Source organism: Lepidochelys olivacea (genome assembly GCF_965140295.1).
Source record: "Lepidochelys olivacea isolate rLepOli2 genome assembly, chromosome: 2".
Lineage (NCBI taxonomy): Eukaryota > Metazoa > Chordata > Testudines > Cheloniidae > Lepidochelys > Lepidochelys olivacea.
The window spans coordinates 197,747,104-197,764,353 of record NC_140412.1 but is presented as its reverse complement, the minus strand read 5'-3'; the positions used below and the strand labels follow the sequence as shown (position 1 = coordinate 197,764,353).

The 17,250-nt window shown below is 39.7% G+C and overlaps 2 protein-coding genes across 2 annotated transcripts in view; both read left to right on the top strand.

The window, feature by feature from the left end:
* ZCWPW2 (zinc finger CW-type and PWWP domain containing 2) overlaps positions 1 to 17,250 on the top strand; it is a gene marked incomplete at its 3' end in the record, with an annotated part of 104,712 nt that overhangs the window by 71,236 nt on the left and 16,226 nt on the right. Inside the window, exons 5-8 of the mRNA XM_084621116.1 lie at positions 2,868 to 2,929; positions 3,886 to 3,953; positions 13,074 to 13,195; positions 14,313 to 14,432. Of these exons, the coding sequence (XP_084477242.1) occupies positions 2,868 to 2,929; positions 3,886 to 3,953; positions 13,074 to 13,195; positions 14,313 to 14,432 (372 nt within the window). The remainder of the gene's footprint in view (positions 1 to 2,867; positions 2,930 to 3,885; positions 3,954 to 13,073; positions 13,196 to 14,312; positions 14,433 to 17,250) is intronic.
* Positions 13,091 to 17,250, top strand: part of LOC311515951 (uncharacterized protein) — a 411,106-nt gene continuing 406,946 nt past the window's right edge. Inside the window, exon 1 of the mRNA XM_084619487.1 lies at positions 13,091 to 13,195. The gene's annotated coding sequence lies outside the window, so the exon portion shown is untranslated. The remainder of the gene's footprint in view (positions 13,196 to 17,250) is intronic.

Sequence of the window (17,250 nt, the reverse complement as noted above, 5' to 3'; positions counted from 1 at the left end):
GTTCTACTCTGAAAAATGATTCAGTAAAATAACATTGAGAGATTCCTTGTTTGTATCTAAAAGATTTCTAACACACATGCACTCAATTCACAAGTTTACAAAAACACTTTTCTAACAGCCAGTCTTTCAAACTCAACATGGGCACAGAAAGTCAGGCTGGGTCATTTCTATGATCATCAATAAAGAAAAGTTTGGCAGACCAAATTATTCCCTAAGTAGCACTCATAAAAGTCTTTGGTGGGATTGAATAGGTATGAGTGATGAGAACCTAATAAACAATTCTGATGATGATGCAAGAAGGAATAAAATCCATCTCATGCTCTCTTAGCTGTGTTGTTCTGCAGTGCTAACGGGATATGTGACATCCCTGGTCAAGCTCTCCCTGTTTGATACTTCAGGTTGCTGTGTTTGGATCTCCTCTTTTAAGCTTCCCTTGTTCTGGGTAGGCTGCGGCACTGGCTCTGGCCTCTCTGCACTCTTCCTGGGCATAGCCGCTCTGATACCTGCTCTGGGCTCACAAGACGAGTGTTGAACCCCCCGCAAGACACTCCAGTAGCTTAAGCAAATCCTTTTCCAGAGCTTCCCTGTTGAGGGTTTTCTGTTTATAGTTTACCTCTGTAGGGACATGTGGTAGTTGAAACAAACAGGCATAGGCTTTGCAAAGGATTTCTGAAAACAATCAATTCTTTACTTTAGACAGCACGAAAAACAGATCTAGGTAAAGCAATAAATGCCGATGTGCCATTCCCTGCCTCAATTACCTTACCACTCTTGAGCATTCTTTGAGAATTGGGTTAGGGTCTTTTCAGTGTTCCAGGTCCTATCTGCTGGGCCGTTCTTCGCCAGCTCATGGCTTCTCCTCCGAATCAGGGAGTTTATCTGCACTCAGCTGCCTCCAACTTTGGCTGGTCCAACAGTCAACAGAACCTGTCTCCCTCATATAGCTGTCCCTTTTGTTCCTCTTTGTCTCAAAAGGGCTATAACAGCACATCAGCCTCCTTAGTCCCCTTTTAGGGAAGTTCCACTGCTTGTCCCCTTCTTCCCCGAAAACAAGCTAAGTCAAACTGGATCCCCAAGGCTTCAGCCATCCTATTGTTCTATAGTGCTTCCATTGGAATGGGATCCATTCAGGTTACTGGTTCTCTGTTGTCCCTAGTCTGGGAGAAATGTGGCACAAGCCCTGTTAGCAGATAGCACATACACCGAGGCATTTAGTAATATGGCAATTTCATAAAATCAACCAGAATTCATAAGCTGTATAATTCTTCAAATTGTCACAGGAGTGAAAAGCAATAAAACTTTATTAGCCACTAAAATAAGCAGATATGACTGACAACTCACAATAAGCAGATCTGTTGGAGTAACTCTATTTTCAGCATTTCACTTAATTCTCCCTCAGACTTCCCAATAGGAGGAAAGTCTGATGGAGTATTAAGTTTCCTCTTTGATCACTTCTGACAAATATACAAAGGATGAAATTTTCATTTTTGGCAATCTTGGCAAATTTCCCATTTCAATAGTGATAAAGGTCTGAAATTAATTGGGGAAAAAAGATTAACAAATCATTTCTTATATGAAGGCAAAATTCAAGGGCTAAAGTGAATCCAGCTAACAAATTTGTGTAAACCACCAGTGTATTTGAGATAATTTCAGAGTTAGAATGAATATATATAATATATATATTTATCTCTATATATCTATTTATACAAATATGGATAAACGCCAAAGGTATTTACATTTAGTGTAGTAGCACAGTACTTACATAAAAAGTTATCTTTTGATTTGTGTTACTTAATAAGGGATCTTAAACTGATTATCCCTAAGAAGTACTGATGTTTTGGAATATTTTATATTATCTACCAGTTATGGAAAGCATGAAAGTAAGTTTGCATATATAATATATATACTCATTTAGAAAATACTAATAATTAAAGATGTTATTATTTGTATTACAATAGGGCCCCAAAACCCCAACTAATCTCTGAGGGCCCATTGTGCTAACCACTATACAGACACATAGTGAGAGGCAGTCCAAAGTTATCTTATAAATAGACAAAGTATTTGAAAAGTCAGAAGGGAAACAAAGGCACAGAGAATGAAATTACTTGCGGGTCAGTAGCAGAGCCAGCAATAGAACCCATATCTGCTAACTTGTACTCCAGTGCGCTGTCCAAAAGAGCACAGTGTTTGCTTTCCTTTTATCATCATTAACCTGTATTTAAAAAAAACCCCAGAGTCTTGATGAAGAACATATATTCTCTTTTTGAGATGACAGTCTAATCATCGTTTCAAGAATACTGTAGCATGAATTAATCTATCTTTTTTTTTTCATATTCATACACACAAAACATATCTGAAGAAGTGAGGTTTTTACCCACAAAAGCTTATGCTCAAATAAATCTGTTAGTCTTTAAGGTGCCACCGGACTCCTTGTTGTTTTTGTGGGTAGAGGCTAACACGGCTACCCCCTGATACTTGACACGCTACACAGTTCAAGGTATTTTTAATATAAATTGTGTGTATGCATTCTTATAACATGTGACATACCTGTCTTATAAATCAAACTATAAAAGTCAGAGAAGAAGTCTACTAATATTTAGTATCATAATGAAAGCCTGAATCCATGTAAGGGATCTACAAAACATTAGTTGAGTTGGTATAAGTGTTTTATTGGATTTTTAAAAACTGTTTTGATAAATAATTTTTCATATTTGTAATTACAAGTTTAAATTTGTCTCCTGTAAAGGTTTATGTAGTTATAGAATGTACTAATATATAGCTGAAAATTACTTTAAAATGTTACAGCATATTAAATGTTACAGCATATTACCACTCACAAACCAAGTTTTCTTATTTTTGTGTGTCAGATAAAAGCTCAGAAAAAGCAAGTTGTCAAGAAAAATAGAAGTGGAATTGGACAAAAAAGAAAGTAAGATTTGGGTATTTCTTTTTTAAAGTTTTTACTGTGTAATTAAATAACTTCCAATGACTTAGTATCACTGTGATTAGTATATCATGCAATTATGTGAGACTTATTCTGTCATTTCTGAGAATGTGGGTGCTGGAGTAGGAAGAGCACCTCCTTGTCCTCACTAACAATATCCAAGTCAGTGCAAGAGTACTGCTGAAGGTAAGACATTTAGCACTCTGTGGCCAGAAGGCGTTGCAACAGCAAATCCTGAATGGGAGATGTGTAAATCAAGGGTGATACATTAGTGGAGAATTCAGGAGGACCATCAAGAATGAAATATAAACACTGTTTTTGCAGAGCGTAGAAACATTTTTAAGCATGATTTCAATCGTCTTTCACAAATTCACTGCTACTTACCTTGCTAAATAATTTACTGTTAGTGATAATTGGCTAGATTTTCAGCAGGCTTTCATTTTTGTTCCTGCAATTATGCAGATGCAAATAATAAAAGCAGTTTATTTGTGTGGAGGAACAATTAGGTCACTTAGATGTTGAAGTACCTGATTTGTGGGTACAATAAGGTACGTAGATATCGATATTAGCTAAATTTAGCCTGGACAATTTTTGTGGGTTAGAGTTTGGAAATTTGGCTCATTTTGTGTCTACATTTGATTTTTTTCTGAGTATAAATAGAAATTGCTTCTCATAATGCATTTCTTCTTACTGCTTATCCAAACCCTGGGACCAAAAGTCTGTTAATAATACGGGATAAACAGAAGATTGTACCTGTAATAAGTATTATTACCTGGAAATGAATGAGAGAGACAGGTCTTTTTCACAAATCAATATGTAGCAACTATTGTCATAAAGAACCTAGAAAAATGTTGTCGTATGAATAAATATAATGTTTTAAAATGTCCGTTAACTCTGCGTCATTAGTGATTTGTATTACATGTGTGAAAATCTTTTTCTAGGAAAAGTATGTTAAGATGCTCTCTTGAAACAATGGTTTCAGATGACTTCCTGTCAAAAGAAAATCTGGGTATGTATAAACTATCTGTTGTTTAATTACAAGTGTCCAGTGACTTTGAATAATATTTACATACATTTAGCATCTTAAATATATTTAAGCTTTTGATTCCCTTTTGTGTTGAAAAGATTGTCTTTGATGAACAATAATATTTTAGCATACAAGCCATATGTGTATATATACAGAACAAAAAACAAATTCCAAGACACCTGTTGCTGCAACGTTAAATTCTCCTTAGAGTCATTGTGCACATATACATTCCACTGTAGGTGTATGTGTACCCAGTGCACTCTAGTCAGAGACTTTTGCCAGCAGTAGTAGGGGTGGCTCAAGCGCCCCTGCCATTTTGTGTTCCAAAGGGTTGTGGCTGCTGCCTCTCTCTCAGTCCCTTCTTACCATCCATGTCAAGAGATGGGGCTCCCTGTTGAGCTTTGATTTTCTTTACTTGCCGGATTTTAAAAAAATATATTGTACATATTTTTTTCATAGATTTACTGTTGTAGGTTAGTTAGAATCAGTTAGATAGTTCACTCTTTGTGCTCTGGGTGTCTCTTACCATGCAGAGATCCCCAGGAGGTAAACAGTGTGCCACCTGCAGGGCAGTAACATCTGTGAGTGATAGGTACTCGAGCCGTCTTGGAAGAGGGACATGTTAGGGACAAATGTCCATTCATACCTCTTTCCCAGCAAGGACCAAAAAGTTGAAGGAATTCCATATCAATATTCATTTGCTTGAGAAGTCGATGCACCCCACTTCAGAGCCTAACCCTGACTACAAAGGAAGGGAGAGTTCTTCTGTGTGGAGTGCACCTCTGGTTGCCCAGGCCCCAAAAACAAAATCTGGATAAAAGAGATCATCTTCTTCTTCTCCTGCAGCTTCCTCAAAGCAGAGGAAGTTTCCTTCACCATCTGAAGCTGATATACCATCTAGTTCTTCTATGTTGACCCGCAAATGGGACAGATAATCTAAAAGTTCTTCGTTACTGAATTGAAGTCTGGTCATAAACACCGTTTACCAGTACTGTTTGACGTAGCACTGTCAACTCTGGTGGGGCCATCAAGACAGGTACCTTCATCATCTTCTACTCAAGCACTATCAGGTGCTGTCTGTGGAGCACTTACCTCCAATTACAGTAATGTTGATGTCACAAGCATTCTTTGTGACAAAAGGCTTATTGTGCCTTTTTGTGCCTAATTCACTGTCTGGTATCAATGGCAGCAGTTTCATCTACATCAGCACTGTCCGCCTTGTCTGCTCAGTCAGCACGGCTGGCACCATCTGTAATGCTGGCCCCATTGGTACAATCCGTATACCAGTCAGCATAGGTTCCACCTGAACAAATAGAGTCAGCTTTGACACTGGTAATACTGACTGTGCAACAGCATGCCTCACCAGGGCTGAAGCATCTGCTGACACCCACTGGAGCAGCTTCTCCATTTCTTGAAGAGATCTATATCATCTTCTCCTCAGATTTGAAGCATGACCAACGCATTTCTCCTGCAAGGTCTTTTAAGTCATCTTAGAGATCACATTCTAGCGATACTGCTCAGACCCATGGGATGGAACAGGAATACTACACTTATAGGGATATTCCAGTGTAGTGTCCACCACTGTGGGTAGTACAGAGATTGGATTACCAGCCCTTGCCATACTGGCCATGCTGGACTTCTCCCAGAGCTTCTAGATACCCATCTGCAATGTGGTCCAGAAGAAAGTCTGCATCTCAAGCGCCTATTCCTGTTAGAGAAGATCCAGTCCATCAGTCATCCCCAACATTGGGATTAACTAAGGAAGAGGAACACAGGGAGGAACCCACAGATCTACCTCCTCATGTTTCTTCCCTGATGAGGTTGTAACACCAGAATCTTCCTCAACGCCTCCTGAAGACTTTAAGATCTTTCTCCAACCTACCTACCCCATCCCTTTTCAGGGTCCGATCTCACAAGGCTGTTTTACTTCAAGAAGTACAATCTCTTCTGGAATTGGGAGCAACAGAGGAAGTTCCTCACCAGCACAAAGGGAAGGGCTTTAGTTCCCATTACTCCCCCCCACAGCCCCACACCCCGGGCTCCAAAAAAAAAAGAGGTGGTCTAAGGCCTGTTTTGGATTTAAGAAATCTGAATAGATGCATCAAGAAAATAATATTTCAGGATGGTCATCCTCTTATCTGTTATTCTTTTCCTGGAGATTGGTATGCTGCCCTCAGTTTGCAGGGCACTTTCTTTCACATAATAACACATCTAGGACACAGAAAATTATCTTGATTCATTGTCGGGAACGCAGACTGACAGTACGCAGTGCTGTCCTTTGGTCTGTTGCAGGGTTTGGTTCCTGGGTTGGTGTTTTTGTTCTTAAAACTACAATACCCACCTGCGGAAGTGAAGAAACAGATTGACAGAGCCAGAAGGGTACCCAGAAGTCACCTACTACAAGATAGGCCCAACAAAGAAAGTAACAGAACACCGCTAACTGTCACAAATCTGACATCAGGAATTATAACATTCAAAAACCAGTAGGAGAACATTTCAGTCTCCCTGGTCACTCAATAACAGACCTAAAAGTGGCAATTCTTTTTCAAAAAAACTTCAAAATCAGACTCCAACGTGAAACTACAAAACTGGAATTAATTTGCAAACTGGACACCATCAAATTAGGCCTGAATAAAGACTGGGAGTGGTTGGGTCATTACCAAACCTAAACCTAATTTCCCCCACACTAATTTCCCCCTACTGTTACTCACACCTTCTTTTGAACTGTTTGAAATGGGCTATTCTCATTACCACTACAAAAGTGATTTTTCCTCCCTTGGTATCCTGCTGTTAATTGAATTGTCTCATTCAACTGACCTCACACTTGGTAAGGCAACTCCCATCTTTTCATGTATTTATACCTGCTCCTGTATTTCCCACTCCATGCATCTGATGAAGTGGGTTCTAGCTCATGAAAGCTTATGCCCAAATACGTTTGTTAGTCTCTAAGGTGCCACAAGGACTCCTCGTTGTTGTTGCTGATACAGACTAACACAGCTACAACTCTGAAACCTTTCCACTAGGGTTCATTCCACTTCATCAGCCTTTTTGAACAACATACCCATAGTGGACATTTGCAAAGCTAGCAACATGGTCATCTGCACCTACCTTCTCCAGACACTACACTTTTACTTAAGCTTCCTGAGCTGAAGTGAACTTTGGCAAGATGATGCAGCAGGCTCTCTTCAAATAATTAAAGTCCCACCATTCTCAAGGGTAACTTTTGCTGAGTTGCTTACAGTTGAATGTGTATGTGCACAACTATTCAGAGGAGAAAAAACGGTTACATACCTGTACAGTTAACTTTTGTTGTTTGTATGCACATATACATTCCATGTCCCTTCTGCTTCCCTGTTACATTGAGTCTTTTTTGGATGGTCATGTGAAGGAATGGAGAGGGCAGCAGGGCCACAGCCAATTTATGCCCTCAGCTCCATGCACAAGTGTGGGAAGGGGCACATGTGCCACCCACCAGTACGGCTGACAAAAGTCTCCAACTTGAATACATTGGGCACAGATATATCTACAGTGGAATATGTATATGTTCACCACACATCTCAAAGAACAATAGTTATTGTACAGGTAAATAATTTTTAAATTATTATTTTAATAGTTTTAACACAGTGTGTATTCCAAAACCAAGTAAAGATCTTAATAGTTAGCATCCACATCTGAGTGCTTTAGTGTCAATGACATATTCAGCATGATATAGGAACCTTGTGGCGGAACAGGGGACAGAACCCATTCTCCTCAGTCCCAGTCAGTGTCTCATAGCATTTGATCATGTAATTAAAGACTGTATCATTCATCTGTGTTTCTCACAGTGTTTTGTTGAGATGGCTGTGCAAGAGTTGCTCCGTTTTACAGAGAGAATAACTAAACACATAAATTTGGAAAAAGAAAAGGAGTACTTGTGGCACCTTAGAGACTAACCAATTTATTTGAGCATGAGCTTTCGTGAGCTACAGCTCACTTCATCGGATGCATACCGTGGAAACTGCAGCAGACTTTATATACACACAGAGATCATGAAACAATACCTCCTCCCACCCCACTGTCCTGCTGGTGATAGCTTATCTAAAGTGATCATCAAATTGGGCCATTTCCAGCACAAATCCAGGTTTTCTCACCCTCCACCCCCCCCACACACACACAAACTCACTCTCCTGCTGGTAATAGCCCATCCAAAGTGACAACTCTCTACACAATGTGCATGATAATCAAGGTGGGCCATTTCCTGCACAAATCCAGGTTCTCTCACCCCCCTCCAAAAACCACACACACAAACTCACTATCCTGCTGGTAATAGCTCATCCAAAGTGACCACTCTCCCTACAATGTGCATGATAATCAAGGTGGGCCATTTCCAGCACAAATCCGGAGAGTGAGTTTGTGTGTGTGTGTGTCCCCGGGGGAAAAAAAGGGGCGGGGGTGAGAGAGCCTGGATTTGTGCTGGATATGGCCCACCTTGATTACCATGCACATTGTAGGGAGAGTGGTCACTTTGGATGAGCTATTACCAGCAGGAGAGTGAGTTTGTGTGTGTATGGGGGTGGGGTAGGGTGAGAAAACCTGGATTTGTGCTGGAAATGGCCCACCTTGATTATCATGCACATTGTAGGGAGAGTGGTCACTTTGGATGAGCTATTACCAGCAGGATAGTGAGTTTGTGTGTGTGGTTTTTGGAGGGGGGTGAGGGGTTGAGAGAACCTGGATTTGTGCAGGAAATGGCCCACCTTGATTATCATGCACATTGTGTAGAGAGTTGTCACTTTGGATGGGCTATTTCCAGCAGGAGAGTGAGTTTGTGTGTGGGGGGGTGGAGGGTGAGAAAACCTGGATTTGTGCTGGAAATAGCCCAACTTGATGATCACTTTAGATAAGCTATTACCAGCAGGACAGTGGGGTGGGAGGAGGTATTGTTTCATGATCTCTGTGTGTATATAAAGTCTGCTGCAGTTTCCACGGTATGCATCCGATGAAGTGAGCTGTAGCTCACGAAAGCTCATGCTCAAATAAATTGGTTAGTCTCTAAGGTGCCACAAGTACTCCTTTTCTTTTTGCGAATACAGACTAACACGGCTGTTACTCTGAAACATAAATTTGGCTTAATCTACTTGAGAGACAATGTGGCTAAATTAGTGAGATTTAGATCTGCTATAGCAGAGATCTGGGTCCTATTCCCAGCTCTGTCAGAAATTATCTTTCAGAAATGATCACGTGCAACCTCTCAGATCATCAGTTAACTCATTTAACCTCTTAAAGTAATGGCCTAAGTGAATATGGGCTGTGAAGGATACAGTTGTTAACAATGATCAGTGGAAGGGGGGAGACTCAAAATCATCATCTCCTGGGTTCCCAGTCCAGTACATCTTCACCTAAGCCAAGAAGTATTTTGTCTGTGTCTTGTCTTGAGCGCTGGCTTTGTGCATTTCATATGTAGGAGGACAAAATAAAAAACAAAACAAAACAAAGGGTTATATTAGAAAGTACCTGAACTATATGTGGTGTTAGTTGGGATGGGTTAATTTTTTCAGACTAATAGTTTGACACACACACACACACACACACAACGGAAAAAAAACCTGAACAGGTTGGTTGACTCAAAACTATTCACAAATTTGATGTGAATAATTCCAACCAAAAATATTTTGGTGGTGGTAGCCATGGCTAATTCCTTATAATATTTAGCCCAGTGGTTAGAGCATTCATTGGGGATGTGAAAGACTAAGGTTCAATTCCCCACTCTGCCTGATGTGGAAAAGAGATTTAAAAATACTCTCCTAGCTCTCAGGAGAGTACCCTTACCACAGCATTATGGGATATTTTGCAGTGGTCTCTCTTAGTCTTTCCTGTGGAAGTTCTACTTTTTATTGGCGCATAGACGTGAATTTGCCTCTCCCACATTCTAGGTGAGTGCCCTAGCCACCGGGCTACAGTTATTCATTTGCTCTGTCTTTCTGATTCAATGACTATTCATTGACATTATGAATAACTATGAATTGACATTATGAATGACATTGACTGCTATACCATAGACTGATATCACCATCACCTCTTCCTCTTCCTCCTCCTGCTGCTTTGTGAATCTAGCCCTTTAAAAATGCCTGAAATAGAACATTCAACCAAAAGCAGGTTTTTTTCAATTTTGCCAAAACATTTTGCAATTTTTGGATTCAGTTAATTTAGAACTGATTTTTATTTAGTTGCCAGCAAAAAAAAAAAAAAATCAGTTGTTCACCCTATGCCGGTTCCTACTGCTCCATTTATAACGAATGCGTCCTCTGAATAAACAAACAGTAGGCAAAGTAACCTCAGAATTACAAAGAGTGTTTTTCAATATGACATGAAAAGCACTACAAAGAAAGAATAATTACAACAGCCCCATGATTATACTGGAATCACTATAGGTGGAGTCCCAGTAGTTTATTTGTCAACAATTTAAATCTTTTGTATCAGTTCTACATCCTATTCTGATTAGACTAATTATTCATGTGCTTTCCAGTGAAACAGTTAATAGGCAGAACTAGGATATCAAAATAGCTGCTTCACTTAATGAAATACATTAAAGATTGCTTGGACCACTTGAAACGCTTCACAGCTACTTCTATATGGTATATTATAGAGCTAAAACTTAATATTTTGGATTGACTCAGTTATATAGTTTGTGTTCTCACTGGTGCTGCACCTGGAATTACAGCACATAAACATATAAGAAAATATGTCTGGCTATGGAACAAACTCTGCATTGCATTGTTACAGATATAAAATAGACTGAATTGTGATTAATCTGTTATTTGCCCAGATTTACTTGTCTGGTATCCCAAGTTAGGCTAGGTACAGTCTAATATGAAAAATGCTCCAGAATATTGGCTGGAAATGTCATTTTTATAAGCACATCTTTCAGAAGAATTCTCCTGTCCTCAGCTATTGTCCGGATATATGGTCTGAAATGCAAAAAATAAAATTCCTGACAATTCTGTACCTACTTCACTTGAGCACACTAAATTCAGAATTCCCCATAGCTTACCAGGATTAAGCTTTCAATTATTGGGAAATTCCAGGCATCATACATTTCTTTGATTTAAAAGAAAAAAATAATGTTTAGATAGGAAACATTTTGGATCCCCAAAACTCCTTTTCTACAGTAGGCTCCATGGCATTATAGTTAACACAGATAATCTGTTTGGGCCTTTCTCAGCACAAGAACAACTCCTCTTACAAAGTAGAAAAGGAAAGGCTTTTCATCTTCTCTTTGCTCAATCCTACTAAGGTCTCTATGGGACAAAAATCTTCATTTATGTGACTGGACAGTATAAGGTTTTGGCAGAATACTATCAAACAGTACACTGTATAAAATATAACATCTTGTATTTTTCAGTTTTGTAAAACAAGTTGGGATACAGTTCATATGAAAGATTATATAAAAATGTATGTATGTATCTATATAACTGTAAAGTATGTTACCCTTATATTCCTCATAAGCACTACTTACATCGGGGTGGCCAACCTGAGCCTGAGAAGGAGCCAGAATTTACCAATGTACATTGCCAAAGAGCCACAGTAATACGTCAGCAGCCCCCATCTGCCCCCATCTACCCACACTGTGGTAATACTAATGATATTCATTACATGAGAAGAGCTGAAGAAGAGTGTTGTGAAGCTTGAAAGCTTGTCTCTTTCATCAGCAAAAACTGGGCCAATAAAAGATATTACCTCACCACCTTGTCTCTCTCAGATCCTGGAACCAACATGGCTACAACAATATATATACACATATATACAATATTACAATAATACAATATATTACTGCAATATATCAGTAATGTCAGACTTTCCATGAAAAGACATTTTTAGGGTTTATGAAGCTGGTACTGTTGTGGAAACATCCATGTGGGCTTTACTGCACATTTTGACAAGAGAAGTTGGTACAATTATTGATATAGTCATTTATGAGGGTAGTATGTAATAAGTTTACTTGAGAAGGCCTTCTTCTGGCAGCCTCTAAAGCCTCAGTAAGGTGAGATGAAACGGTCCCACCTAGAAATTAAATTGTTTCAACTAACCTTCAACCTGAAGGTTGCACTTAATACTTTATTAGCACAACAGAATCTCTTTATAATCTTATCAAAGCTGTTTACAGAATGTCTTGCTTTAGAACAGCTTCCTGTGTTCTTTTTTCTTCCAGCTTCTCTTTAAAAATAATTACATTAAATAAAATGCTTTCTAACATTTTTCACTAAAACCTACAGTGTTGAAACAAAAATAAAAGTTTTGCGCCAAATACTGTTAGTTTGAATTTACTTAATTTCAAATCAGCTTTGACAGTGAAAAACTTTTGTGTTACACACTGGAAAGAAATAAGGCTGGTCAGAAGGGACTGTTTGAGCTTTCTCATGGTAGCATTGTGTTGTGTCCATTTATGGAAAGGTGGGAGATGACCTTATGTGGCGTCCTGCCCCCATATTCCTGCTGCCTTTGGAAAAGGCTGCTTGCAGCTGCCATCATCCTATTTCTGTAGGAAGGAGAAGAAAGACGACCAGTGACCTATCTCCAAAGAGCTCTGCTTTAGCAGAGCCTCTTGGCGTTGTGAGTTTTGTTGCATTTTGTATCTCCTTTCAGAGATTTTCTATCCAGAAAGCTCAAGAGATATATTTTGTAAAGTAATTTAAGAAGCAACTTTTTATTTTTGTTTAAAAAATTTTCAGGCAAGTTTCTACCCATATCCGGTATAAGAATGCTATACAAATTGCAAGAATTTTGGATAACAAGATAACTCTTACTATTCTTCACTTAATCTTGTCAATTGTGTTGATTTCAAATCATTAAAGACCAAAGGATGAATTGTTCTCACATTTGAAGCCAGTAAAGTTACTTTGGATTTTAACCAGTGTCAGTGATAGAGGAATTTAGCCCCATATGGTTTTACCACAGGAAACCCATTTTCTTTTCCATGTTTGGAGTAGTGATTTTCCCTGTAGATTCTCTGTATCTGTTCCCCACTGTTTTAATTGACTGAGTAATAAATACTGTTTCATTAATAATATTGCATTAATATACATATATATTTTAGCTAAATTATGTATTTTGTTGTTTTATTAGTTGTCTCCGAGACAGAAGTTATATTAAAAGATCTAGAACAAATTCTCAGGCATGTTGCAGACCCTTTAAAAACAGCTTGTAGGTTGGATGGAAATGGAGAGGGAAAAGATACAGGAGAAAAGGTATGAATTATACATGGTATTGCTAACTAGTTCCTGGAAACATTTTTAATTTTAGTGGAATTTATGCTAGTGCTTAAGAAAGTTTTAAAAACTTTTAAATATGTTTTAATGGCTATATAATGTACTTCTGAAAACAATGCATACTGCCCACTTTTTGAATGCAATATATTTAATTAATTTATAATAATGATATAAAATAAAATTGTTTAAAGAGCATATTTAATACAAACCAGTTTCACCGTATCCTACATTTAAAACAGAAGATATTTGAAATTAATATTCATGATTGAAATCCCAGTCTCAGGGAGATGCATCCACTGATAGCCCCATTATTAATTATACTGCAGATGTCTGCATGTGGACAGACAAGTAGATCTCACTTGAAATAGTCGTATACCTATATTTCAAATTTGGGTGCAGTATATCTAGCTAGGAGATGGCCTCTAGAGATCCCCACTCTCCCTACACATGGTCCAGGATCACCAAACAGCTAATCTTGTATCTGCAACACAGTAAGTTACCTTCTTTATTCACGGGCCTGTTTAGTTAATGTTTATTTTGTTTCCCCTTTATTTAAGTGTTAATAAAAAAAGCACCTTATCAGATCATCTTTGAGTGATTGACCACATCTATTGCATTATTGGTGCACATACACAACGGGTGTGAGAGTACAATCTTTTAAAATAGCATTGTCTTTCAGGGCCATATCTGCACCCTCTGGTGTTCCATATCTGAGGTCATAATGGTGAGGTGACCTTCAGTTCCTTCTTACTGCCGAGGGCTACAAGATGGAAAACCTTCAGTGTCGATGCGCAATGTACAACTGATTTTCTAAGTTAATTCTTAATTAGTTCTCTAGCTATAGTTGGTTTTGTTTAAGCCCGTTGGCAAAAAAAGAAAAGGAAAAAAAGAAAGGGGGAAAAAAACCTCTTCAAGTTAAGGATTTGCTTTGGAACCAGACCTTGCCCCAGACATAGTGAAGTCAAAGTCCCCTAGATTCAAGACCTATGTCTCTTGTGAGGCAGCTGTTCCTATTATGGACACCCTAACTGCCTCTTCTGCCTTGGGGAAGTACTTATATCATGCAAGTTTCTCTATGCTGCTTCTTTTCCGAAAGGATCCAAAAGCAAGGGAATCCCACCTGAAGCTTTTCTTCTTAGAGAAGTCCATGATGGCCTTGTTGTCTCCTGAAGGAGAGACCAAATTACTGGATCACACCAGGTCTGTGAGTTCTCCAGTAAGTCAAGTGTCTACCCCAGGCACTAGAGGTCATTTGGCACTGAGGAAGTCCCACTTCTCTACTGTGGAGTCAACCAAAGCTTCCCTACCCTCCTTCACTCAACACTGAAGAGAGAGGGTGCTTACTGGTGATCACAGACACAGCTCTCCCTCCCTGTCACTGAGCAGATCTACCTTAGGAGGCAGTTCAAGGCCCAGACTGGATCCTGCTGATGCTTTGACACTGAAGGGTCACCAAATTGTCTTAATGCAGCTTAGAGAAACTACTTGCTTGCCTGGTACTGACAAACAAGAGTCAAAGCATCTGACACTAAAGCAACTGGAACTGAAATTTTAAATGGCAGAGCTTCCCATGCCAGCACCAAAGCTCCTTGCACTAAAGAATCCAGTGTAACCTAAGCTGTCAGTCCTAGTACCACGCCTCTGGTACCTGCGATGGAGCACCTAGCACTTCACTTTATGGTACCAACCTCGCTTCTCAAGGTGGAGGGAACACTACCCTCTTTTTTTGTGGTACCCATAACATTTGTAGTACCAGAATACCTAATGGTATCAGACCATTGATATATACCTAATGGTCTGATACCATAGGTATATAAATCTAATGGTATCAGAAAGATTTATATCCCTTGTCCTCCACTTCAGAAGGACCAGAAGTGATGTCACTAATATATTTACCTCAGTAGATGCTCTGTGAACCAAGATTCCCAGACAGAGAATCCAATGGGCACACTTACAGAAGAGGGCACAGAGACACTTGAGAAAAGCATCTCTTGTGGTATCCTCTTGTGGCACTGCTGTACCAGCAGAGGGGCAACTAGCTACAAAGACCTCATTACAAGCTGCCTCAATTCTCTGATACAAACAGCTTGTGGTATGGTGACTACAATAATGATGCACAGGACCTCCTGTTTACAGTCCTTAGGAATTCCAGAAGAGGTTCAAACAAACATTGAGGCCCTTCCCTTTGAGGGTTGTGATCTTTTCAACAAGAACTGACAAAGCCTTGCACACATTAAAGGACTTGAGAGCCACCTTATACTCCTAGGCATGTACATGCTGGCTCTCAGAAGGAAACAGCGTCAGCTTCAGAAATATCAGAGACGGAGGCAAGCTTCCCAGTGCTATTATGGATACACAGATCCAAGCCTGAGAGGAAGAGAGAGAGTTTTCAGAGGCAGAGACCCTCTGCCTCTTCCTCTTCCACTGCACACCCTGAATTCACACTGTGCCAGCAAGTTTGATGGTAGGGTCAAGAGTCTCTTAGAACATCTAGCTTCTCCTTCTCACTCCCCACCCCCTTTTGGAGCCACCTGTTTTCTTATTGAGAAGCCTGGAACCAGATAACCTCGGACCAATGAGTCTTGGAAACAGTGAACAAAGAGTACTCCATTCAGTTTTAATCCCTCCCTACACACATATCCCCTTCCTTATTCTCCTTCAGGGTTCCATTTCATGAAATATTGCTAAGAAAGGAAGTGAGGCAGTGGAAGAAGTGCCTGTAGAATTACAGGGAAATTTATTCTCATTATTTCCTACTCCCAAAGAAGAAAGGGGACTGGCATTCTATTCTGTAACTTAGATGACTCAACAAATTCATCATTGTTTCCAGTTCAGGATGGTGAATCTAACATCTATAATTCCTACCCTAGATCCTCAAAATTGGTTCACAGCTCTCAATTTAAAAGATATCTACTTCCGTATTGCTATTCACCAAGCCCATAGATAATACCTCAGGTTACTAAAGGAAAACATTCATTATCAGTAGAGAGTGCTCTCCTTTGGTCTCTCCATGGCTTCAAGTATTTTCTCCAATTATCTAGTAAAAGTGGCAGCACACCTGAGAAGACAAAGGATTCAAGTCTACCCATACTTAGATAACTGGGTAATTTGAGGGCAGTCATCTCAATAGGTGAACAGCTCAGTCCAAGTAACCCTGGAACTCTCCACTGCTTTAGGCCTCAGACTCAACAGAGGAAAGTCTACTCTTAGCTTTACTCAAATAATTGAGTTCATAGGAGCAGTACTGAACTCCACAGTGGCAAAGGTCTACCAACCACAGGATAGGTTCCTCACCATTCTAAGTCTCATTGATCAACTTCAGGCCCACCCAAAGACATAGGTCATGACTTGCTTCAGGCTCACGGGATACATGGCCTCCCATGTCCTTACATGACATAATTTATGAGATTTCACCTGTGCTCCTTGCAAGGGTGGCTGAAAGCAATGTATCTCCCCAGCAGACACCACATACATGTTGGTCACAATTCCTCAGGAAGTTCTCGCCTCATTAGATTGGTGGAAGGACACTCTAGACATGTACAGCAGAGTGCCATTCCCACCACCTCTTCTCACTGAAATGCTTGTGTCCAAAGCACTCACACTAGGATGGAGAGCTCACTTAAGAGTCAGGGACTCTGGTTCCCTCAGGAGTTGAAACTTCACATACATATCCTGGTGAGAACTGTTCATCTATCATGGACAGCAGTCTGACCTGTACTCTGGTGACAGCCAATGCTATGTACTACATCAAGAAGTGAGGCAGAGCATGCTAGTTGCCTCATTGTCATGAAGCAATCCACTGCTGGGACTGTTGTATCAGCCCTCAAGTCACACCAGTGGCTCTATACCTCCCAGACCTCAAAAATACACTAGCAGATCAGATCAGCAGACAATACTCAAACAGTCACAAATAGTCAATCAAGAATTCTGTTCTACAAGACATCTTCCACAAATGGGAATGTCCAAGAATAGACCTGTTTGCTTCAGACCAGGACAAGAAGTGTTAGAGATTCTGCTCCAGAATGGCAGCCAGT